The sequence below is a fragment of the Notamacropus eugenii genome, chromosome 3 (genome assembly GCF_028372415.1).
Source record: "Notamacropus eugenii isolate mMacEug1 chromosome 3, mMacEug1.pri_v2, whole genome shotgun sequence".
Lineage (NCBI taxonomy): Eukaryota > Metazoa > Chordata > Mammalia > Diprotodontia > Macropodidae > Notamacropus > Notamacropus eugenii.
The window spans coordinates 372084722-372110170 of record NC_092874.1 but is presented as its reverse complement, the minus strand read 5'-3'; the positions used below and the strand labels follow the sequence as shown (position 1 = coordinate 372110170).

Here is a 25449-nt window from a genome sequence, read left to right as displayed (position 1 = left end):
GAATAGCATAGGTACTGAACCTGGGATTTCAGTGTTAAAGGGAGTTCCCAGGTGAGGAAACTCCCTTTGCCTAATCAGATCACCAGCTTTTCTGAAACTTACACTCTCAGAAAGGTTGCTCGAGCTTGGAGTGGTAGAGGTCAGGTTCCTTGCTCCCGGGGGCGGGGGGGTCACACAGTCAGCCAGCAGAGATCAGTGGTGAGACTTGTACCTAGGGCCTTCTACCTCCAGTGCCACCACTATAGCCTCTAATTTATGACACCTCTATTTATTGAATAAATAAAAATAAATTTTAATTATTATAAAGCATTGTAAATGTTTCTAAGGTATTTCTAAAATACTCAAGGATTCTTGAGAAGTTAGCTCTTTTAAACACTTAAAGTATTTTCTCTAACTCATTCATCCCCTTTGTATTACAATAAACTAAACCAATAATAATATTGTTAATATTATAAAATAATATTAATAAACTAAAATAATAACTTGCTGTTTTTTCATAGTATGAAAACAACTCTTATCCAGTTTGCCTGAATTCACATGAATTCTGCATTAATGCTATCCAAAGATACTAAGGTTTTATTGAAGATCCTGCATATAATTGCATCATCTCTTCAAAATTGTGATTTGCCCTATAAAATTACAATTAAAATGATAATTGCTTGACAACTACCTAGAATAATTTAGAAATCCTTTTATCACATCTGTGTGTAGGTGCTATACCCATGTAAAAATTTTAAAGGAAAGTGAATGAGAGAAGGGGGGAAATTTTGTACATTTTGCCAGAAAACAAATAATTTTTTTTCATTGCTCGTAAAAGAAAAGTCTCTTAACTAAGGGCTTCAGAAACTTTATTGTTTAGATGTTTTCATTCATGTCCAATTCTTTATGACCCCATTTGGGGTTTTTTCTTGGCAAGGATACTGGAGTGGTTTGCTATTTCCTCCTACAGCTCATTTTATTGAGACAAACATTTAAGTGACTTGCCCAGGGTCATACAGCTGGTAAGTGGCTGAGGTCAGATTTGAACTCAGGAAGAGGAGTCTTTCAGACTCCAGGACCATCACTCTACCCACTGCACCACCACTGCCCAGAAAATATTACTCTTGTTCAGTGATGTCCAACTCTTCCTGACCCCCTGGACCATATTGTCCATGGGTTTTCTTGGTGAAGGTTTATTATTTCCTCCTCCAGCTCATTTTACTGAGGCAAACAGGTTAAGTGATTTGCCCAGGGTCACACAGCTAGCACATTTCTGAGGCTAGATTTGAACTCAGATCTTCCTGACTCCAGGCCCAGTCTTATCTGCCGAACCATCTTATCTACTTATCTACTGAACTACTTATCTACTCTTGTCTACTGAACCATCTAGAAAAACTTTAGCTCCCTTAAAAGATGAATTGCTTTACTAATTTTGTATTTGATAGAATTTTAAATTACTACCTTTAAATACATGCCACAGATTAGCACTTCTTCTTAATTTTAGTTTAATGAAACATAAATAGAAAAGGTGAACCCATATTTCTGGTGTCCAGTGTTTATTCAATACATCTTTTTTTTTAAATCGTAGACAATATCAGGTAGTTTGTTATTCTTTAATCTCATTTTCCTTTGCATACATATACCCACTAAAGGAGAATTAAAATCTGAGCAGATGATCTCAAAGTGTATATAATAAGTTCAAAGCCAATACTATATGTCTTATAGTTCAGGGTTGTTGTTCTTTTTAAAGATACATTAGGAAAGCTCCATACCCAGATTTTTCTTAATGCTCCTGAACCAATTGCATGTTTGCATTGCTGTTCTACAGCTCATCAAAGTGCAGAACTATTTTATAATACCAAATCACTAATGTTATGATTAAGCACATAAACTGAAGTGGAAAATGGAGACAATTAACTCTACAAAACCAACTCTTGCATCAGATTGGCTCTTTTGGGTGAAATCTTTCCCTTGAATGGTTCCCTTGAATGCAGTGTTGTGGGGGTGGCCTTCATTCCCAGTGACATTTTCAGATTGTACGCTATGCTCCAAATTATCTAAAAAGTAGCCAAAATAACCTGGGAGCAGGAGATTATTTGTACAGTCACAGAATCTTACCAGTCAGAAGGATTCTAATGAATCATCTAATCCAACCTGTACTTGAGTGGCAATCTCCTCTGCACCATGACCTTTACAATTTATGGTTTTTGTGGGGAAACGGTAGCATTAAGAAGTATTAAAAAGGGTCTTTACTGACGTTTCAAGATTTAATTATTGTGGAAAATTGCTTCCAAGTGTCTTGAACTACGTGTATGACTTTAATTTCTTTTTCTATTTCTCAAGATATTTATAAACAATGAATGGCTTAATTCATCGAGTGGCAAAAAATTCCCAGTCTTTAATCCTGCAAATGAAGAGAAAATTTGTGAGGTAGAAGAAGGTGATAAGGTAAGTTTTGTCATCTGATTTCCCATACATCTAGTGACAGTTTATTTTTCTCTTGATTCTCAGTTTAAAAGTACTGTAAAGTCAAATCTACTTTTCATTTAAAAAAATTAACTTGGTTTATGAACTATAGAGATTATCTAGTCCAGCACCTTTAGTTTTACATATGAAAAAATGGAGGCTCAGGATTAATGACTTGCCTGGGACACACGAGTAGCAAGCATAACATTTAAATGTAGATGTTTTGACTGCAAGATCAGCTCCTGACACTACTGATGATTCACAAAGGACACAGGAATGTCAAAAATGCCACAGACCATAGTTCCCGATAGATGGCTTCTCAATAACTTCATTATTGATAATTGGCTTAAATGATGTGATTTCTTATCATATTCCATACTTTTTCTCCTCTTTGACTTGCAGAGTAAGTTAGCAAAAAGAAACTGTCCACATACAAAGAGGTTTGGTTCATGACTTAAAAATCAATATTTATGTACATTCATGCATATATATTCATATATTCAATACCTATTGAAGTAAATAAAATCAATCCAATAAAACAAATTTTTAAAAATACACATTAATAGAAAAGTCTTAGTGTCCCCTTTTGCTTTAACTTTACTAAATGTTTTGTCTTTTAAAAAATAATTTAAAGAACTTATGTTGGCTTAAATCTTAAAGAGAGTTTAGAGATTAACTTGTTCTAATACCCCTTTGCAGTATTAACAAACTTAGTAAACTTCCCCCCCTAATGTAAAAGCTGACTGTGACAATACAAACTCCAAATAAGCAGTGTCCAAAATGTTAAAGTTTTGCTATCGATCCAGCATTTATTGGCTGCATCTCATCAATATCTAAAATTATAAATGAAATGATAATGGCACCTACCGAGTATTTTTGTCTAAATCTACTTGAATGTTACTGCATCTCTTTAATTACTGTATCCATATGAAATTTTGAAGAGTTTTATTAACTCTTCAGACTGAAGCCCCATAATATGCGAGCCCAAGTCATGCTGTCAGTAAGTGACAAAGACAGATCGGTTCTCACTTCTTTTTACTTAACTTCCAGTATTCTTTCCAATATATAATGCTATTGAAGTCAATAAAATAATGATTTAAAATTAAATTTATTGGAGTTGTTTCCGGTACTAAATTTCTGTGCTTAGAAGGTCTAATCTGCCAGTAGGCATATGGGTCCATGCACCAAAGAATGGAAGGACCCCTTTCTGCACATTGGCCTTAAAAGAATTCAAGGAGCCATGACATCATGTACATCATACTCCCTTTAGAAAAATAGATTCTAGCCCTCTCATGCCTTAGTAGGTAGCTTTGTGAGAAGATGTAGCCAGTCTTCTGGAGAGGAGCCCCTCTGGAGCTTGTGTTGCTCTGGAATAGCCTTTGAAAAACCAGGGCCATTTCCATGTGGCTTTGGACTTAGGCTATGTTAAAACGGGCAAGAACAGGCAAGAAACTTGCTCCCTGAAAGAAGAAACCAGAAAAACAGTAAAGGATAGAATAAAAAAATTACATAACTTCTACGTTAAATTATGAAATACACTCCCAAAGTAGAATTGAAGACTATTAAATTAGAAGATTGCAATGAAGTAGGGCTTCTGCCAAGCAATATGTTTTTGAGGGTTTTCTGTTTAGTTTTCAGGGATTTTTTGAGGGACGGGGGAGATAAATGATTAAACTTAAGTAGTTTGGGATGTTCTAATACAACAAGACAGTCAAGGGGACTCTGTACAAACACAACCAGTAGTGATTCAACATCTTTATATGCTAAGTTTGAGCAGTGTGTTTAAGTGGGATAGACAGAATAGTCATTCCATATCACTCTCTACTTAATCTGTGTAATACTGAACCTTTTAGAAAATTCAATGTAGTCTTTTGTGTCCCTAAGCAGGTCAGAGTCACTAAATTCTTGGGAAAACAGACTCTAGAAAAAGTAACATTTTAAGCTATTGAAAGCAAAATCAAACCTTCCACATGTGACATTTCACATCACCAAACTTTCTATTGTTACTCTTAGTTCTTTGTGTTGCAACAGCTATTCTTGGCTATTTATTTACTTGATGAGAATGTTCACATTTTAAAATATATCACTTCAAATACTGAATGTGCTTTGATATACTTTGATATTATTTTTTCACTTACCCAGATGGATCTATGATTAAACTGCTTTACAGGTTTCTTCTAATAATGCAAATTGTAGCTTGTGCATACCTTTCCATCCATCCATTTCCTCCAATAAGTTCACCACAGAGGATCTAACTAACATTCTGGGAGCCTCTTTTACCCTCTTCTGGAATTATGAGAATTCCTATGGATCACATGGGATATCAATTCATATACACTCTTAAAATATGAAGGTGTTATCTTTGTCTACAAAGCATAATTATATAATTTTAGAAAATTTCATGTTATACCTTAAATATTCCTTGTACCCTCACTTCTGCATTGAAGTAGTCATGTTCTTCTGTCATCTGATAAACAAAGCATATTTGCTGGTTTTGTTTGGCATTCTACTATTGGAAATATCTTTAAAGGAATGGAGATCCGGCAGAAGTCAGATAACCTATATGATATACCATGTCTACAGTTAAAATGGATCAGACTTCCTTCTTGAATTGACAAGATCCATTTAGCTACTACTTAATAGCAATGATTTAATAGATGATATGAACTTGCTATCATAATTTCATTAGAACATAAGATCCATGAAAGCAAGACCTAAAAAAACTCAACCGCCTTTGTACCATTTTCCAAACTATCACTAGCACATGATAGGTGCGAGTTGAATTGAACTGAACTCAAGTATCTGCTGATGAAATTGATAAAGCTGTCAGTAGACAGGCAATACTTTATTCATACTCTACAGTCATTGCCATCTAGACACACCTGTTCAAAGTTGGGAAGCCCACCAGTCATAGCATAGTCAGTCTCCATATATGGGTAGCAGCAGAAGACCTAGAACAGCAGCCTAGAAAAGTAAAATGAATTGAGGCCTTGGGCTCAGATTCCAGCTCTATTGCTTATTAACCATGTGACGATAGCCAGTTCACTTGCTTCATTTGGACTTAAATTTTCTCATCTATAAAATAAAGGAACTAAACTAGATTACATTTTTGGTTACTTGCAGCTCCAAATATATTATCCTAAAGAACAATCACAAAGCTGAATTTTGACAGAACTGCAAAGGCAGCTCAAGTTATGCCTACCTTCTTGATCTATGCCAGTCTCATCTCCTTTTTTTCCAGAGCCTCAGTAGTCCCCAGAACCATACCCCATGAAGATTTACTAAAGTCTTTCCTAGAGTAATAATAATAATAGTTATTGTTATTATTATTTTAACAACAATTCATATTTAGTATTTTATGATTTACAAAGTCCTTTTAGTTGCCTGTTAACATTTCTTTTAATCTGGAGAGATGTGATATTTCCTAAGGATATTTGTGTATCATTGCGGTAATCTTAGAGATTAAAAATACCTTTAAGACACTTCATAGAATGAAAGTTAATGGTGAAGTGAGAAGCGATGAAGTTGATTTGTACAAGCAGGTTAGCCTTCCCCCCACCCCCACCCCAGGAATTACATTGCAAATCTGTTAGCAAGATGAAACATGAAGGAAAAGATATTTAGGAGCCTCGAAGTCTAAAGGAACCTAAAAAACCAAAGTCTCAATAATGACTTTACAATGATTAAACAAGGGTTATTTAAAGAATGCTATCAGAGATTTTTAGGTTTAATGTTTTATAACAGTATATTTATAAATAGTGTTCCCATCTCCTAAACCCAAATTTCCAGAAAATACTTTCTGTTGCTTGTCACTAACTCAGTTGACTAAGAGCTATGCATGATAGAGATCTAATCCTACTTCAACTACATGCTGGTTGTATGACCCTGGGCAAGTCATTTAATTTCTCAGAGATATCAAGCAATTCTCTAAGAAAAACTGTAAGTTGTAGAACAAGCACAGATCTGCATTTTATCAGTCAATAAGCTTCTAGTACACGTTCACTATATACCAGGTACTGTATTAAACACTAGGGATAGAAAGAAAGAAGAAGACAAAAACAAACAAAAAAATCTAGTTCTGTTCTCAAAGAGCTTGCTATCTAGTGTGGGGAGGATAACGTGCAAACAACTATGTACAACAAGATAGACAGACAGGCAGGCAGGCAGAGAGAGACAGAGAGAGAGAGAGGGAGAAAGATAGAAAGAAAGAAAGATGGACAGATAGAAAGAAAGGTAGATAGAAAAATAGATAGATAGATAGATAGATAGATAGATAGATAGATAGATAGATAGATAGATAGATAGGTAGGTAGGTAGATAGATAGATAGATAGATAGATAGATAGATAGATAGATAGATAGATAGATAGATAGATAGATAGATAGATAGATAGAATCAATAGGGGAAGTATTATTAGTCAGAATCAATGGATTAAATGAGGTATTTGACAGGGAGTGTGTTTCTGGGTAGTAGGGGAGAAGAGAATAAACAAAATTTGTTTATTTGTAGAGGGAATATTATCATTAGGAACTTCTTATTCCTATAAAATAATAGGCCCTATAAGGATGAAGGAGTGGAGGGTCCAAGAGGGAATATCAGGTTAGTATGAGGTAATAATTCTATTTCTTTGGCACAGCATTACTCCATTCTTCTGTCTCAATTTTTTAAAAACATTTTTATTTCAAGTTTTGAGCTTCAAATTCTATCCTTTCCTCCCTCTCTCCCCTCCCTCACCCCTGAGATGGCAAGCAATCAAATATAAGTTATATATGTGCAATTATGTTAAATATTTCTAATGCTCATTTTGTACAAGAAGACTCCAAGACAAAAAAATGAAAATAAAATAATAACATGCTTCAGTCTGCATTCAAACAATGTCAGTTCTTTCTCTGGAGGTGGATAGCGTGCTTCATCATCAGTCCTTTGGGATGGTCTAGGATCATTGTACTGCTGTGATTAGATAAGTCATTCACAGTTCTTCATTGGACAATATTGCTGTTACTGTGTCCTGTTTCGTACACTTCACTCTGCATCAGTTCATGTAAGTCTTTTCAGGTTTTCTGAAATCATCCTGCTTGTCATTTCTTATAGCCCACTAATGTTCCATTACAATCATATACCCCCGCTTGTTTAGTCATTCCCCAATTATTGTACATCCCTTTGATTTCCAATTTTTAAGCACCACAAAAAGAGCCGTTATAAATATTTTTGTACAAATTAGTCCTTTTCCCCTTTTTTGGATGTCTTGGGATGTATACCTAGCAATGGATCAATTAACGGGCAATTCTTATGTACATACATGTGCTATGAAAATAAACATAAAGAATAAAGTAATCCCTATCCTCAAGGAGCCTACATCAAATTTAAAAAAAAAAAAACTGTCATGAAATTCCAAGTCTGAGTTTTTAGGAGCAAAAAGAACTCATGTTTAATATCACAAATGGAATTTGTATTGCCATCTCTGAGTTGTAAAACAGAAAAAGCTGGAGACCAGTTCTGTGGTGTTTCAAAAATTATCAAGGGACTACTTGCTATGAATATTAAAAAGTCTTCTTTTAAAAGTCAGTTTATGGTGGTAAAGAAGGTCTGTAACTAGGGTGAAGGAACTATGGCTTTGTCTCCAGGCATTAATGCGTGTGGGTACAAGGTATCCTCATAGAAATCTTTGGCGCTCCCTCCCTGGACCTCAGAGTTCTATTCCCACCCCCTATATCATGTGATTTGACTTTATGGTTGTCCCTTTTCATTCAGTTATCTAGGTTACTACTCGTAGGCCCTATCACTACCATATGCCCTTTTCTCAGAGTCTGACTTCTTTCTACCTGCAACCTCTTCCATCTTTACACCTCTGCCCCCTCCTGGGGTAGGTGGCATCAGTTAGCGTGGACCTTGCCAAGTGAATTGGCCCCAAGAGTCAAAAGTCCTACTTATTACTCTATACACTTATTGCTTACTACTAAACTTAGCATGTTAAATTATACGCAAAATCAAGTTGTCTAGAATACTTTGCAATTAAATTCTTCAGGGAATGCAACTGTACACTTAACATTAAGTCCTCTTGTAACTTTCACCCTAAGGAGGTCTTAATAATTTGTTGAGAAAAAGTTAATGATTACTGTTTAGCCCAGAGGTTTGCCTTCCATCCAGCAGTTTTGTAGAGAAATGTGTAAAAATAAATGGTGTTAGCTGCACTGCTTAGTGAAATATTCAAATTTGGCAAATTATACAGTCATTGGAAACCTAATATTTTGGAACTGATTCTTTAAATAATGAACCACGAAGTTTTAGGAATTTAATTTGTTTAAATAATAGAACTTGCACCAAACCCCCATGTTGTCATTTGAAATACTCTAGTTGTCTTAGTTAGGAGTTGGGGCAAGGAAAGGCCAAGTGGCGATTACTTAGACCCAGATATGGATGTAAACTTTTCCTTTCATCTTAGTGGTTCTTTCAGGTTATATTGACAACTAATTGAAAACTGTAATAATAGAGCATGACTACATTTACCTAATACATTAATCATTGGAATTTAAAGTGTCCATTAAAAATAAATGTTTATAAAAGCAGGTGCAAAAGAAAATAGTTAAAAAAAAAAAAACCCAAAACCAACCTGTTTTCATAAACTGCCTACTCTCTTTGGAAATGGCCATATTCGATTTAATTTTAAACCTAACATTACAATCCAGCAAAACTTGCCTGCTCACTGATTTCTCCCAAAGAATATTCCATTATCAGCCAGTCTGTTTACACTTTAAAGCCCACTAAGGGTTTGCATTTGGTAGATATTCATTCCCATTGTGAAATATCTGTAACTATAAGCATACAGAACAAGATAGCAAAAGATCCCTGGAAAACAATAGCTTCCTCTCCATTTCCATGAATATTTTCTTCAAGCTGACCATAGATGATACTGATCACATACACTTAAGTGGATAACCTTTGTTAGTTTTTGTGGCCAATAAAATATATCCTTGGGGCCAATGTCCTGGTCTTGAGCCTCTCTGAGCTTACCCAGGCTGGCCTCCAGACAACAGATACAACTGCCCGTGTCTGAAGTCTTTCCCACTTGCTAAGACCTTTCTGAGTTTATTCTCCTTTGGCATTATGTTCAGATGTCCACTGTCACTTCACTGCCATGATGTGGCAGAAGAGACCATGAGTGTGACAGATTCTGAAAAATATGGAAAGACTTGGATGAGTTGCTACAGATTGAAGTGAGCAGATTCAGGAGAACAACGTATGTGCTGACTACAATAATGGGAGGAGAAGCAACTCAGAAAGAATTCAGAGCTTTGATTTCCAAAATGTGATGGTGAAACAAACTTTTTGCCTCTTGGTAGAGATTTGATTGTCTAGAACCATAGAATCATACATGCATCCTTAGATGCAGTAAACTTTTTGATTGATTTATCTTGACGATATATACTTGTTATTACAGCATCTAGGCACAACAGGGTTGTGGTTTGGAAAGAAGTAACATGTGGTGGGGGGTTAGAGCATCAGTATTTTAAAAATTGCAGAAAAAAGTAAAGGAAAGTAGAAAAAGTATCAAAAATAATTGATTACTTCCTGGTTAAGTTTATACAGACATTAAAAGCAAAACACTCTATGAGATAGAAGTTAACAATTCTTTGTATGGTTCTTATCTCTGTTTTCCTTCATGCTTTGATTCAGTTGTGATGATGGGTCATTTTCAAATTGACATTTCAAAAGAAAGAAAGAAAGTTGAAAGAATTGTGTGTGATGTAGTGAAAAGAACACTGGACCTGGGATCAAGAGATCTGAGTTCAAGGCCCTGCTTATTAACTCTGTGACTTTAAGCAAATTGTTTCCCCTCTTTGGGGTCCAATTTTCATATCTCTAAGGGGGGGGCCATCATACTTCTACTCCCTCCTGCAAAGAGTGGTGGAGGAGAAAGCCAGGATTCGAAGGCAGTCATTGAGGCATCAAGCCCCTGTCCTCTTCCTCTTCAAAGGGTACTTGGGATTTTGAAACTGTCAAGTGCTACATACATGTGAGCTAATATTAGAAGTCAGTTTCTAGAAAGAGGATATGCTTCATAACAATCCAAGAAGGGGTGGTCAAGCTTCTATCTGAGGAGAATGAGATTGGCAGGCACTCAAGGGACACAGCTTTCCTGGGGGGCAGCCAGGTTAGGGAAATTCAGTCTAGACAAATAGAACCAGAGTTGTAATGTTCAAGGAACTAAGTAAAAAGGGATCCTGAGTCTAGAATAAACTATATTCAGGGTGGAGACAGATGTAACCTGACTAAAGAAGTTTGGAAAGAAAAAAAATGTACATACATTTGTGTTTATGGAAGAGTAAGTAATTGTACTCTCTCTGATGATAAATTAAAGAAATATTTGGTTATACACACATTTAAGTGTTACATATTTGTATACGTAGACATATAATTTAATATGCTCTGCTTTCTATAACTGATGTCAAATTAACGTATTAGTATAATAGTGTAGAAGATCTGAGATTTCACCAGTATGGACCCCTGCCCCACAACCCCTACGTGTCAACAAACATTTATTAAGTGCTCACTATGTGCCAGGGACCATGCTGGAATTACAAAAACAAGCAAAAATAAAGTTGTCAAGGAGCTTACATTCTTTTTAAAAAATTATTCAATATTTAATCTTTCCATAATTACGGGTAAAAACAATTTTTAATAGGAGCTTATATTCTAATGGTGGGAGGTGACAAATAATAAGAAAATGGAGGAAAGATATCTATATTGTCGTGTGTAGGTGAAGTCCAAAGAATGGTCTGGGTCCTTGCCCAAAATGGAGATTCTGGGAGGAATTCACCAATGAGAGAAAGGGGCTGCTGTGGAAGGAGAAGGCAGCTGAAGCATGATAGCCTGCTTTCATGGGTAAAACATAGATTACTTGGTGGCAACTTTCTGGCAACAAGCTTCTCTAAACATAAATATGGCATCCTGGGCACATGAATGTGTGTGTATGAGTGTATACACATTGAGTCACTCACACACAGGAGAAGCAGTGTGGCTATAGAATTAAGAGCTATCCTCAAAGTCATGAAGATAAGGCTCAAATTCTATCTTTGCCACATACTGACTTAGTTACCTTGAGAAATTCACTTAATTTCTAGTGCTTCTGGCAGCTCTCTGAGACTGTAAGCTGGAGAGGATGTGTGAACCTGCAAGTTGCCTGCACTTCAGGTCTGGCAAAAGCAAATCAGAGACGACTGTCTATTTTCATGCTGAAATTAAAAAAAAAAAAAAAGGATTGATTGACATTTTAAGCCTAATAAATAGGACCTGCCTGATCTTGTGCTGTCTTGACACAGCCTTCAGATCAGGTCAGCTCCATTCTGTAATGAGGCATTCCTGGACTATAAGTCAGGAAGACCTGAGGTCAAATCTTGCCTTAGAAAACGTATTATCTGTAGGACCCTAGGCAAGTCACTTTATATCTCTGTAACTCAGTGTCCTGATATGTAAAAAAAGATTAATGATAGTGCCTACCTCACAGGGTTGTAAGGATTCAGTGAAATAACACATGTACAGTAGTTTGCAAACCTTAAAGTTCCACTTGAATGAAGGTGACAGAAAGGATATAAACAATGTGCAAGACATTCTTCTTGTCTTCAAAAATTTTTTAATCAGAGGAGACAGCATAAATGCATAATTAGTGAACAATTAGGATCCAAACATCTGCACTGCTGTGCCCAAGTCTCATAGGAGATAAGAGAAGGAAAAGATCGCTATAGGATCAAGTAGTCAGAGAAGGTGGTAAAAAGGTCATAGTTGTGGAAATGCAAAGAAAGGGGTGAAGAAATGTATGTTTACCAAACAGACCTGCGTCAAGCATATGATGCTGTCATGATGAATTAGTACAAGAGGAACATGCACCTGAGATGTGGGTCCGTGGGAGATGTGCTCCTGCAGTCATGTCACCAAGACAGGGTTCAGGGATTTTGTTTGTTTTGTTTCAGTTTTTTGTTTAAGCATTAGAAGTCAAGCGGTCTTCTATGATACTGTATCTTGTGAGGTAGATATATTCAGATTCTCAGTCTTTAAATAAACATGAATGATAGAAAACCTGATGTAGTCACGAGATAAAAGATATAAATTGCCTGATTTCTGGGGAGATCGGAATGTCTATGGTTACCCATATATGGATAAAACCATGGGTTGAACACTGAACAGAAGCACACATATGAAAATTGCACCACACAGATCTGTTTAAATACAGGGCAGTTAGTATATAATGTGTAAGTTGTGTTCTGATAGCACGCAGACAGCCTTCCTGTTCCTGGTGATTTGCTTTATTTCAAAGCGGCAGGGTCAGACTCGACTCGTTTTACTTAACTTAGAAAGGAAATAGAATGTATGAAATAAAGCCACATCTCCATATAATAAGCCATGGTGATTAAGGTTTATTTTCTTATATACTATTTGCCCATCAGCACTACATTAAATTTGTTTTTAATGTCTCTCTGTAGATTCCAAATTCTGGCTTACTGTAAATGTCAGTTACGTTAGTAGAATATGCAACAGTTGCTTAACATAAGGAAACATTTTATGTTTGCTCTGAAAATCTTATCACTAAATTGTACTCAAGTAAATTGCTAATTCAATTAAACATTCATTAAATTACTACAGGAACGATACTTTAGAAATACAAAGACTAAAGTAAAATATTCCCTGTCCTTATGGCGCTTCCATTCTACTGGGAAGTTTAATAGGTACACAAACTGAGTAAGTTAACAATAGAGGGATGAGGGGGATGATTTCAGAAAAGAACTCAGAGTTGGCCTCTGAACTGAGCCTCAAAGAAAACTAGAAATTCTATGAGGCAGAGAACTTCACAGAACAAATTCCCTTAATAAAAGGGGATCTGTTCTGTAAAACTTGGACTCAGTCAAAAGGCTGCACTTGAGGACCTAGAGGACCACATGTGGCCTCAAAGTCAAATGTTACCCACCCCTAAACAAACTGTGTGTGTGAACATAATAGTATATTACTGTGCTGTAAGAAATATTGAACTTGATGAATGCAGTTGACACAAGGAAAGAAAAATGAACTGTTGTGAAACAAAATATGAAGAGCCAGGAAAATGACATATACAACGACAATGACAATGAAAATAGAAGAAATGGGACAAGGTACTCCTCCCCAATCTACCCACCTCCAGTCCTTTGCAAAGGTTTGAAGGAGTGGAACACTATTGTCAATTTTTTTTTAATGCTTTGATCAATTCAAATTTTGCTAAATTTTACTTCTTCTCCTTTTTCCCTATTTGTCATAACGAAAGTTACTTGGTTGCAGGAAAGGAAAGGAAGGATATGAGAAATCTAAGTGATATAAAAACAAGTGATAACAAAACTTCTAAAAAAAAAATCAGCAAAATAATAACCCCTATTTATATGGCATCTTAGAGTTCAAAAACTGTCACAATAACCCTGTAAAGAAATATAAGGTGATATTATCCTCATTTTATAGATTGAGGAAATTAAGTTTCATGGGTTTTAAATGGCTCATCAATAACCCTGAAACTAGAGTTTTAGACTGGGTTTCCTCAATCCAAGTTCAATACTCTTTTTACTATGTCATATTTAACTCTCCATAAAGACTTGTAAGAGTTAAGGAAAATCCCATGGAAAGTGTAGGACTTGAGGGAGGTCCTGATGAATGAATTTCAGTTGAGAAATAGACAAAAAAATATGGCAACCATTATTGATAGAATCATACTTTAGAAATGGAACAGCCTTATGAGTCTAACCCCGGTTTGTTTGTTTTTTGGTGTTTTGTTTGTGGGTGTGTGTGTTTGTGGGTGGGTGAGTATGTGGGTGTATGTCTTACGTACATTTTTTTCATATACACACTTTTCATATACTTCTTGTCTTTTAATAGTACAGAGAAAAAAATAAAGGGAAGTGGAAAAAGTATCAAAAATAATTGATAGGGGCAGAGCTAGGACTCAGACTTAGTGTTTACTCCACTGGAGCACACATTGATGTGGAAGGTGTTGTGGACTCTTTTTGTTTGTTTGCTTTGGTTTTTTGTTTTTAATTAATTTTTAGTTTTCAACATTCATTTTTATAAGTTTTTGAGTTCTAAACTCTCCCCTCTTCCCCCAATCTCCATGCAATCTGATATAGGCGATACATAGATATTAAATATATTTCCACTTTGTGAAAGGAGAATTAGAACTAAAGGGAAAGCCATGAGAAAGAAAAAATAAAGAAAAGAAGATAGTATGCTTCAATCTGCTTTCAGTCTCCACAGTCCTTTCTTTGGATGTGGATAACATTTGCCATCATGAGTCTTTTGGTTCAGTCTTAGATCGTTGCATTTCCGAGAAGAACTAAGTCTGTCATAGTTGGTCCTTGCACAAGGTTACTGTTCCTGTATATTAACTCTTGTTTTTTTACACAGAAGAAAACTGAAGGCCAGAGAAGTTAGGCAATTTGCCCACAGTCACACAGTTAGTGAATGAAGCAGGATTTGAATTCCAATCTTCTGGAATCCAGATCCAGTGTTCTCCATAATGTTCTCGTTAGTGAGGCATTTCACAATTCTCTAGAGAAACCCACTATTACATGTCCCATGAATAGTTCTATAAGAAAAATGATGATGTCAACTATTTTCCTCTCTAAAATAGTCAATGTTTAACAATGGATATCAAAAAAAACCAGTGTTTGGAATATGAAAGATAGCCTGGTGTAGTGAAAAGAGTATTGAGTGTAGTCAGAAGAGTTGGATGCAAAGCCTATTTGTGTCACTTATGTGACCTTGGGCAAATGAGTTCAATTCTCTAGGTTTCCCAGTCTCCTTCTGTGAAAAATGAGGGAGTTGACCTACATGCTCTTTATAGTACACCCTATCTTTGCAGCCTGTTAGATTTACATATGTGCAATTTTTCCATGTGAAAATAAGATAGTTATGTTTTAAAAGGGCATCTATAAAATACTTTAATTGGAAGGACATTTGGAAAAATGAAAATAGCCATAATTCCCTCTCTTTTTTCATAATTTCCCCCTCTTTTTTTTCTCCAGCTTCTTTTTTGCAGGAATGTTTCGTAATTTTAAGCCAGTGCATATGAGTTCTGTCAGCATATTTTTATCCCCAAAGTATTCCATGTTGAAATTACATTGAGAAATATTGCTTGAGTATCCTTCTGAATTTAGCTCTCTTTGATTTTTAGGAGGATGTGGACAAGGCAGTGAAGGCAGCAAGGGAGGCTTTTCAGATCGGGTCCCCATGGCGGACAATGGATGCTTCAGAGAGAGGTCGGCTCCTCAACAAACTGGCTGATTTAATTGAAAGAGATCGTCTGCTCTTGGCAGTAAGTATGCACCCAATGAAGCGAGGGATTGGTAGAAGCCTCAGTTTTATTCTTTGTTATGAGTTTTATTTGCAATGATGATTTCATATTCTCAAAAAAAAAAAAAACTTCAGGGTTTTAAGTAATACCTTTACAAACTGTTTTACTTCTCTTTCCTAAGAGTTGGTATAGAGAATGCATAGATAGGGAAATACTATCAATGCAGGGCAACCCTTCCCTACAATTTATAGTATTAGTGATTCACCCAGGGCTATGGCTTACTCAAAGCCAATTCCTACAGACCAATCACATAACCAGAGGTTGGTTTTTGCATCTGGGGCCATCTCCAGTCGTCTTGATCTATATCTTGCCAATGGACCCAGAAGGCTCTAGAGGAGAAAGTGAGTCTGGTGACCTTGCACAGCCCTGCCTCACTTAAATCCAATTCACTTGCAAGTCATGGCAACACCTTCCTGATACCATAGTCCTCTTAGAGAATGAAGGACTGATAGCAACAGTAGCAGTTAGACCTCGAATCCAATTCTTTCAGACTAGTTCTCTTATCCACGGTCTCCTACTGTCTCTCAAAAATATCTCATTGTTTTGTAGCACTTTTAAAGGATTACAAAACACTTTCACAGAATCTTGGAGACTCAGAGCTAGAAAGAGTCCACAGAGCATCTAGTTCTACCTGTCTAGAATTGATCCCCAAAGTATCCTCTCATCTTTGCTTAAAGACCTCCAATAAGGGGAATCACCTACTGCCAAGCATTCTATGTTTGGATGGCTCTCATTATTATGAATCCTTTCCTTATGTTAAGTCAAAATATGTCTCTTTATGATTTCTTCCAGTTGCTCCTACAATCAGAAAAAGTTGAATTCCTTTTCCAATAGGCTGTTCTTCAAAAATTTGAAATATCTTTTTGGCTGCCATATCAGGGAAGGCAAGAGGGATTATCATTTATCACCTACTTGGAAAGTTTCAGGCACTGTGCTGAGCACTTTACAAATATTGTCTATTTTGATCCACACAATAATCTTGGTACATAGGTAATATTATTATGACCATTTTATAATTGAGGAAACTGAGACAGGCAGAGCTAAAATGACTTGCCCAAAATGACACAACAAATAAGTGTCTGAAACTGAATTTCTCCTCAGGTTTTTGTGATATCTGGTGGATAGAACATTCCAGTGTTCTAACCATTGCACCATCTAGCTACTTAGATAGCATATAGAGATTAGATATTCAGATCAGATATTCAGTTCTTCAAGAAGAACTAATTTCTAACTACAGTTTTCACATCTGAGCACAGTGCCTAGACCACAGTAAGCTGATTTTGGTAGCCCTCGTGTCTGACTGTATTGCATCTGCTCCCCTGATCTTCACAAGCATTCTTTCCATTATGCTTACGTCTTTCAGCTAGATGGTGGAGCTTAGAGTCAGGATGACCTGAGTTCCAGTACCATTTCAAACACTTACCAGCTGTGTGACCTTGGACAAGTCACTTAACTTCTGTTTATCTCAGTTTCCTCAACTGTAAAATGGGGATCATAATGACACCTACCTCACAGGATTGTTATGAGGACCAAATGACACAATATTTGCAAAGGACTTAGCATAGTGCCTGGCACATAGTAGGTGATATGGAGATTTTATTATTAGCATTATCATTATTGTTATTCCAAGTTTCCCTTACATGAGCCTATTTTCTTAATATAGAATATGCAATGCTCCTTGCCCCCTTTTATCCATCTAATTTCTTTGAAATAAGGTTTTCCCTTCTACATTCATATTCCAGTAACTGTTTCTGTCGTTTTATGCATTAGTACATAGATGGTGGTTTGTTGTTCCTTTGAATATTTGAACACCTACGTCCATAATTCTTTCTATGCTGTGGCTATTCTATACAGTACCAAGCTTGGTAGATAGGGGTTTTTTTGTTTTTTGTTTTTACCTATTTCTTTCTTTCTCTTTTGTTTTCAGTCAAAAATTGCTTTGTTTAAATTTGCAAGTCTCCAGGCAAACTCATTCTTACCAACCTTTTTTATGTGTACTCTATCCCTGGCCAAGAGCCAGGACTTCTATATTTTAAATTATGATCCAAATCCAAATTCAGCTAGTTCAGCTCTTAGACAATACCTTAACCGGTTGTTGACTTTCCTCCCAACAAACCTGGGAAGTCTATAGAGATAGATAATGATCTCTGTTTTACAGATGAAGAAATGTGTGACTTGTTCAAGGTCTATACCATCATGACATTTTTATCCTGGCAGGATGTTAGACATCCATATAGTCAAACACCCTCAACTTACAAAAGAGGAAGAGATTGAGTAAAGTGACACAACCAAGACACCTCAACTAATAAGTGGCAGAGTCAGGATTGAGTCAGGCCTCTTAATTCCAAATCCATTGTTCTTTTCCCACCCAGCTAATGAGTGTCAGATTGTACCATCAACGTTTAACTGTTGTTTGCTATTCATTCATTTCTCTTTGTGATACCACTTGGGATTTTCTTGGCAAAGATACTGGAATGGTTTTTCATTTCCTTCTCTAACTCATTTTACAGATGAAGAAAATGAGGCAAACAAAATTAAGTAACTTTCCCAGGGTCATGTAGCTAGTAAGTGTCTGAGGCTGAATTTGAACTCAGATCTACATGACTCCATGCCAGACACTCAGCACTATGTAAATAGCAAAGTCTCTAGTAAATAGTTCTTTCCCTAGTACTGGTTAAGGAAAAATTCAGTAAATATGAATATATATGTAGCATTTTATATCAGATATATAGAATATACTCCATTTAAAGTCATAATGTTTTAATACTTTATAATAATAAAGCAATAAGTTTTAATGCTCATATAATTTATATGTGTACGTCCTATCTATTGGGATATGCATGGTGTCCCAAAAATCTTAGTGCAGTTTTAATCTTTAAAGCCTATGAGAACTGCACTAAGACTTTTGGGACACCTTGTACTTATTATATCAGTATATAATATTTTGTCAGGTAGCATTACCACAAAACTAAATCCATATAATTCCTAGAAACATAGCAAGAAAAGTTCTCTTGGAAGACTCCCTAGGGAGTTTAACTCCTTCATTTAACAGATGAAGAAACCATTGGTATTCATAAATTGTAGGTTCAGAGTATGTCCATTGGCTTTTCTCCTCAGAACAAAATGAGACTGTTATACCATATTGTCTTTACATCACAGTAGGATTGTTACCTAAATAAGTAATAGTGTAGCATTTTCTTTTAAATTCAAGACAAATGTATTGAGCTGAATTTGAGTTTAATCTTTTTTCTCCCAGACAATAGAATCTGTAAATGGTGGGAAAGTCTTTTCCAATGCATATCTGATGGATTTAGGTGGTTGTGTGAAGACTTTACGTTACTTTGCAAGCTGGGCAGATAAGATCCAGGGTCGTACAGTCCCAATAGGTAAGTAAATGTGAGCCCTTAAAAAAATAGAGATTGAACACATCTAGCTACAGTCAAGTACTTCGTACTAAAATTACTTCATTAGATAATGAAAAATTTCACCTTGGCAGGTGCTGGGGTATACTAATATTTATCATCTCCCCTTTAATTACAGATTCAACAAAATTATTCCAATAACAGGTCTAGAAATATTTTAATAACTATTGAATACCCTCTCTTCAAATATATGTGTTTATATATATACACACATACATACACATGCATGTATGTATAATATATAAAATACTTATGTACAATATTATCAATATTTTAATGGGATGTGCAAGTAACTTCATGGAAAGATAAACAGAAATTTGGAGAACTTGACATTTGGAATTTGACTCAACTCCAGAACAGAAGAGATCAAAATGACACACTGTTATAAATTATATTTATTGGTCTTAAGAGAAACAGTTTGACCAGAAAAGTTGAGAGATAAACCAACTATTCATCTAAAACCTAACTTGTTCTGTGAGAACATGGAGGAAAATTGTCCTTCATGGTCTATCTACCTCTACTCATTGATGATCAGTCTCTCCAGTTAATGAACTCAGTAGCTGAAGATTTGATGGAGATAATCCTTAAGTTTCTCCAATAATTTAAACAGCCTTAATGATATTGCAGCTACACTAAAAGCCAGTAAAAAAGGCCAAGCAAAAATGAACCACAGAAATGAGGTGAGCATTGGGAAGGTCGTGGGAAGTGACACACAATGGAGTAAGAAAATAGTGAGGCATAGTGAGGCATAATCATGTGGCTCTTTTTGAGACTCAAGTTTCTAGATCGATTAAGTAAGAGAAGGAATGAAATGTATACCAAGATATTAATGAATGGGTATTAAAATACAACAAGAATTTATTAAGCATCTACTATCCGTAAAATACTTAAATAAATTAATTCAGACTATTCATTAGAAGGACAAATACTGAAAGTGAAGATTAAATACTTTAGTTTAGAAGGTAGGACTCATTGAAAAAGACAGTGGTGTTCAGAAAGATTGAAAGTAAAAGGAGGAGACAGCGGAGGATGAGATGGATAGATAGTGTCATAGAAACGGCAAACATGAGCTTGGCCAGACCGTGGGAGAGAGTGCAGGATAGAAGAAGCCCTGGCTGTAGTCCATGGACATAACTGAATGACTGAACAACAACAAATATGGAAAATACTTAACTAGGTTCTAGTGGAATACAGTCCTATCTTTTGATAGCCACCATGTTTCTATAGGATCTAGAATCTATGGAAGTTTAAACCAAATGTAGCAGGAAAGACCAAAGGAAATCTTCGTGTGTCTGGAATGAAGTTAAAATCAGACATAAACCAGTTGTCTTTAATGGGGCTTGGGAAGAAAATGGGAGTAGTAGAAGAGATGTTTGGGGTTTCTTGTGGTTTTTCTTTTTCTTTTTAAAAAAATCATTTGGGACAGATCACTGAGGGAGGTTGTACCTACAGCAAAGAGAATGGAGGCTGTATTTTATAGAAATCTTGATTTCTATTTTTCTATTAAATTTTGGCATACTAAAGTTGCAGAACTATGTTTTTTGGCACTTTCCCTACATCTCCCTCCCCACCACCACCACCACTCTATTCATTGCCATTTCTCCATTAGTGTTCTGGAAATATTTGGAAATATGCCTTTTAGAGCATGTCTAGTACCCAGGCATGAAGGTAGTTGATTTGGCCTGAGGTCAGAGATATACTGTTGTGAACTTCCATTTTGTATATACTTAATTGTTGGCTTTATCCATCACAGCTGTTTCAGATGCATTTTTGAGTTTACTGTGCTGCTTGTTTGTTTGTTTTAGATGGAAAATATTTCTCTTACACAAGACATGAACCTGTTGGTGTTTGTGGTCAGATCATTCCTGTAAGTTGCCTTAACATGTGAGACTTTGGAAATTCTCTGATTAAAGGATCAAGCATGGTCTTTTTGTCCCACAAAACTTACATTTAGAATTTTACTAAATGCAAAAGTTGCCGAAGAGTTATGTAGTGAGTCATGACTTCCTTTTGTATACCAAGAATTCTTCCCTTTCGGGACCCAGTGTCAGTGAATCAAATATCCCCATTAAACACATGAGGTATTTTACCCAATTTAAAGATGAATTTTATTTTTTTATTGCTTTTTATGTGCCTTTGCAGGATGATACAGTGTCCTAAGTTTTATTTTTCCTACCATGGAATAAAGAGAGACTTAAATATTTTGCTTCAGAGGGCATCATTTCAGTGTAATTAAAACATATCCTATTGCTCAACATCATTTTTGAACTGCCGACTAGAAATCTCTAATTGCTGAGAAGCCCCATCTCCAGGCTGTGGAATTCCAAAAGGAATTTTCTAAAGTATAACATACACAAGTCATACGGGATGATTGGTTGTGGATGGAAATACCCCCACCAATAAGATAAAAAATCCTTTGAAGTATCAACATTTTTAAAAGTACTGCCAGTGGCATTTTGGTGTACAATTCTAAAGCATAGTGTATCCTTCTCCAGATTTAAAATGATGACATTACATTTTTATAAGCAAATGGCAACATGTCTCTGTTTTTAAAGGAAGAGTCATCCTTGCTATGATTTTCTTGAATATCAGCTACAAAAAATGATTTATTGTTGGCATTTTCCAATATGCCAACCATTTAAATAACTTATCTTTTTGGATCAAAATCTAGAGTATCATTGGCTCTCTTGATGAAGGACTTCCTGTATCCATGCAGAAGGAAGAGCATCTGCTCAGCAACTCTTCTAGATAGTTTCCTAGGGCAATACAAGGTTAAGTGACTTGCCCAGGTTCATACCATTAGCATGGGATACAGGCAAGACTCACTGACTGAGGCTAGTTCTCCTATCCATTATGTCATGCTGTTTTTGATGATAAATATAGTATCTAAATAACTAGCTCCATCTCTTAGATTTGGAAGTGAATTTTCTATGCCATTTGTTATGGTAAAAGTCAAAAAAATGACACATACTTTTAAAATGCATTATTAAAAATCAAATGTAGCAAGCACAAATCACTAACAGCTGGATAGCTGTTTTAGTGACCCACTTATTTCTAAAAAGAATTAGCTAGGCAATGTGATAATTTTGTAAATAATGACTAATTGTCTTGAGAACAAAGAGCTTTTTCAGTCTTTAAACACAAATAGATCCACAATCTATTTCCCACTGAGTACTTGGTTCTTAGACCATGAACATGCTTTGTTTTTTTCAGGCTGAAAAGTCACTTCAAAGGACAGAAATGAAAAGGACCTATCTGTTCCCATCCTACACAAGATGATTTCATTAAAAACTACCTTTTTAATTTGAGGATTCACTTTTGATAGTATACTTAAATCAACAAGAAATGGAAAAATCAAGTTTTTACTACTCTAATAATAATTGTTTCAGATTTTGAAAATTCGAAATGTGTGGAAAATCTAATCATAGATCCACGATTTCATAAGTGTGGGTCCTCCTTCTCTGGTCTGAATCATAAGCTTTCTATATAAACAGATTGATATGAGTTGCTTTGATTGGGGCAAGGAGGATTGTGGGGTGGGAGGGAATTCTGAATTGATGACTGTTGCCCTGTTTTACTGCAAAATCATCAGAGATTTTATGCCAATTTTTTTTTTTTGCAAAAAAAATTAGATGCAACCATTATATGAAGCTTTTGACAAGCTTATGCCAGTATTACTTAAAAGTCATTTATTACTAAGCTGTCTTTGAGGCCAGATTAAGATGCACATAATTCTTGTGAATATACGTTAAAATTGAATACTGACAGTGTGCGAGCACTGAGAATTCTAGACTTGCACCTCACAATGCGTGAGAGATGAATACGTATCCATATGTCACTGGTGAATACTTTGCTGCTCTGTTTACCTTTTAAGCAGCATGACAAACAAAATATACCACACAACAATTTTGCAATGAAAGGTTATAAATCAATTTTTGGACTGAAAATAACAAGATGCAATGATTATGCAGTGAAATGTATTACTCTTCTGATGAGCCTTCCTCACTAAAAAAAATATTACACTAGTCTTCAAACGATGTCTAACCTATCCCTGGAGCTTTGACCCATACCCAAGACTTTTTTTTTTTAGTTACATAGACCCTTCCAAAGTCTGTTTTCCACTGGTATAGCTTTTGAAAACTAGAGTCAGCCCCATGCCTCAGTAAGACATCAGTGTACAACTTTAGCAAAGAAGGCCATTCAGTATTAACAAGGATATTGGTTCTTATTTATTGCTTTCTAGTGGAATTTCCCTTTGGTTATGTTCATTTGGAAAATTGGACCTGCCCTTTGCTGTGGAAACACCGTAGTGGTCAAACCAGCAGAGCAGACCCCACTGTCTGCTCTTTATGCAGCATCTCTAATCAAAGAGGTAAGTTTGCTAAGTCATAGTATACTCTCTAACAATATATTTTGGATAGGGGAACAAAAAAGGAAAAAAACTAGAGTACCAGCCTCCCTAAAAGCAATCATATGTAGTCAAATGAAAGAATTTTAAACAAATATTTTCTGTGTTCTCCCCCATTAGAATATGATCTTCTTGAAGACAGAATATGTATTTTTGCCTTTCTTTGTATTCATACCCTCCCCTGCCCCCAATGAGTGCTTAGCAAAAACATTTTTTCCTTCACTGCCTAGGACCATATGCCCTTGTTTTCGGATCCTGCAGAGTACACACCTGCTACCATTCTCCTAACTCTCCCTCCCTTCCTATGATCTATGATCACTTCACCAAAGGGCTTATCAGTTGCCCTTGCTATTTATGTGACTCACCTAACCATAACTCCATTTACTGGCCACTAGTGACTCCCATATATAGGTTGTCTCCCCTGTTAAAATATAAGACCCTAGGAGGATAAGGGGCAGCTAGGGATTTCTTCCTTTTATATTTTTGATTACCAGCATTTAATGTAGTATTTGGCACACAAGTGCTTAATAAATGCTCTCATCGTTTATTCGTTTACTCAGGGTGCTTTTCTGCTGGTAGTAGTATTAGATTCTCCCTCTCTGGAATCAATTTGTGGCTCCGTTACTCTTTTAGGCAGGTTTTCCACCAGGAGTGGTGAATATCGTGCCTGGTTATGGACCCACAGCTGGAGCAGCCATCTCTTCTCACATGGATATAGATAAAGTGGCCTTCACAGGGTCCACCGAGGTAAGACAATTTAAATGTTGAGTCATTCCCAGCCCCTACTTTAGGGTCAAGACTCCTCATAAAATGCATTCCTGTCTAATTATCTTTATCTTACTGTGTTCTTCAAAAATACCATATAAGCAAGACGAGCAGTTTAGAGAAACAACCCTCTGTGATTGAATTCAGTAGGCATTCATCAAGTGTCTCCTATTTGCAAGGAGCTGCAGTAGGTCTGGGAGAATATAAACTCCTGGAGGTCAGGAATTCTTTCATTTTTGTATTTATATTACAGTCAGACACATAATGGACATCGAATAAATGCTTGTTGTTAGATTGATAGAGGCCTGGCACCCTCCTGATCCCCACCAAACTATCTTTCATTATCGTGTTTGTCATAAATAGAAAAGTATCAAAATAGCCTTGGATTCTGTGAACACAAACCAACTGACAAAAGTTGGAGAAGTCAGGGTGGGCCCCACATGTTACTGTGCTCGAGTCACATATGTACGTAGTATATGACCATAATATAACAATGGATACCATGATGATGTGTAAATCAAGCCTAGAGCTTGGAAGTTTGAAATGAGCTCTCTCTTCTTGCTTTTCAAATATCATTTCATAGGAACTGTGGTGAATGGTATGCCAGGGCTAATAAGGTAGTATGTGTTTCAGTGCTTTTCTTCTATCCATCCTATGAAAGGTTGCCCAGGCCTTCAAGTCAGAAATCTTGGAATGGAGTCCAATTTCTGTCATTGTTACAAAAAAAATCAGCAAGTCATAACCTCTCTGTGTTTCAGTTTGTTCTGCCACAAAATAAGGGGGTGAGGTTAAATAAACTCTCAGATCCCATCCTGTTCTGATATTCTATGAGTTCAGTAGTACAAGTATATACCATACCTGATCTGTTTATTACATCTGTGTTTTCATTTTTAAGTTTTATAATACAAGTTAGAGACCCTGTTAAACTCATTTAAAACATGCTTGTACTTCTTTTGTTTTTGTAAGAGCTTTATATTTCAAAGACTTTAATGAATATATGCTATTTGTTGATGTCATGTAAGTAGTTTGCAATATGTACCACTGGC

The 25449-nt window shown here is 36.0% G+C and overlaps 1 protein-coding gene across 6 annotated transcripts in view; it reads left to right on the top strand.

Annotated features, from left to right (window-relative positions):
• LOC140496993 (aldehyde dehydrogenase 1A1) overlaps nt 1-25449 on the top strand; it is a 269491-nt gene that overhangs the window by 17550 nt on the left and 226492 nt on the right. For 3 of the 6 annotated variants that reach the window (XM_072597453.1, XM_072597451.1, XM_072597448.1), the window contains 6 exons: nt 2323-2427; nt 15629-15769; nt 19065-19194; nt 21036-21097; nt 23474-23602; nt 24272-24385. The exons of the other annotated variants lie outside the window; for them this stretch is intronic. In XM_072597453.1, the coding sequence (XP_072453554.1) occupies nt 2323-2427; nt 15629-15769; nt 19065-19194; nt 21036-21097; nt 23474-23602; nt 24272-24385 (681 nt within the window). The remainder of the gene's footprint in view (nt 1-2322; nt 2428-15628; nt 15770-19064; nt 19195-21035; nt 21098-23473; nt 23603-24271; nt 24386-25449) is intronic. 6 annotated transcript variants of the gene reach the window in all.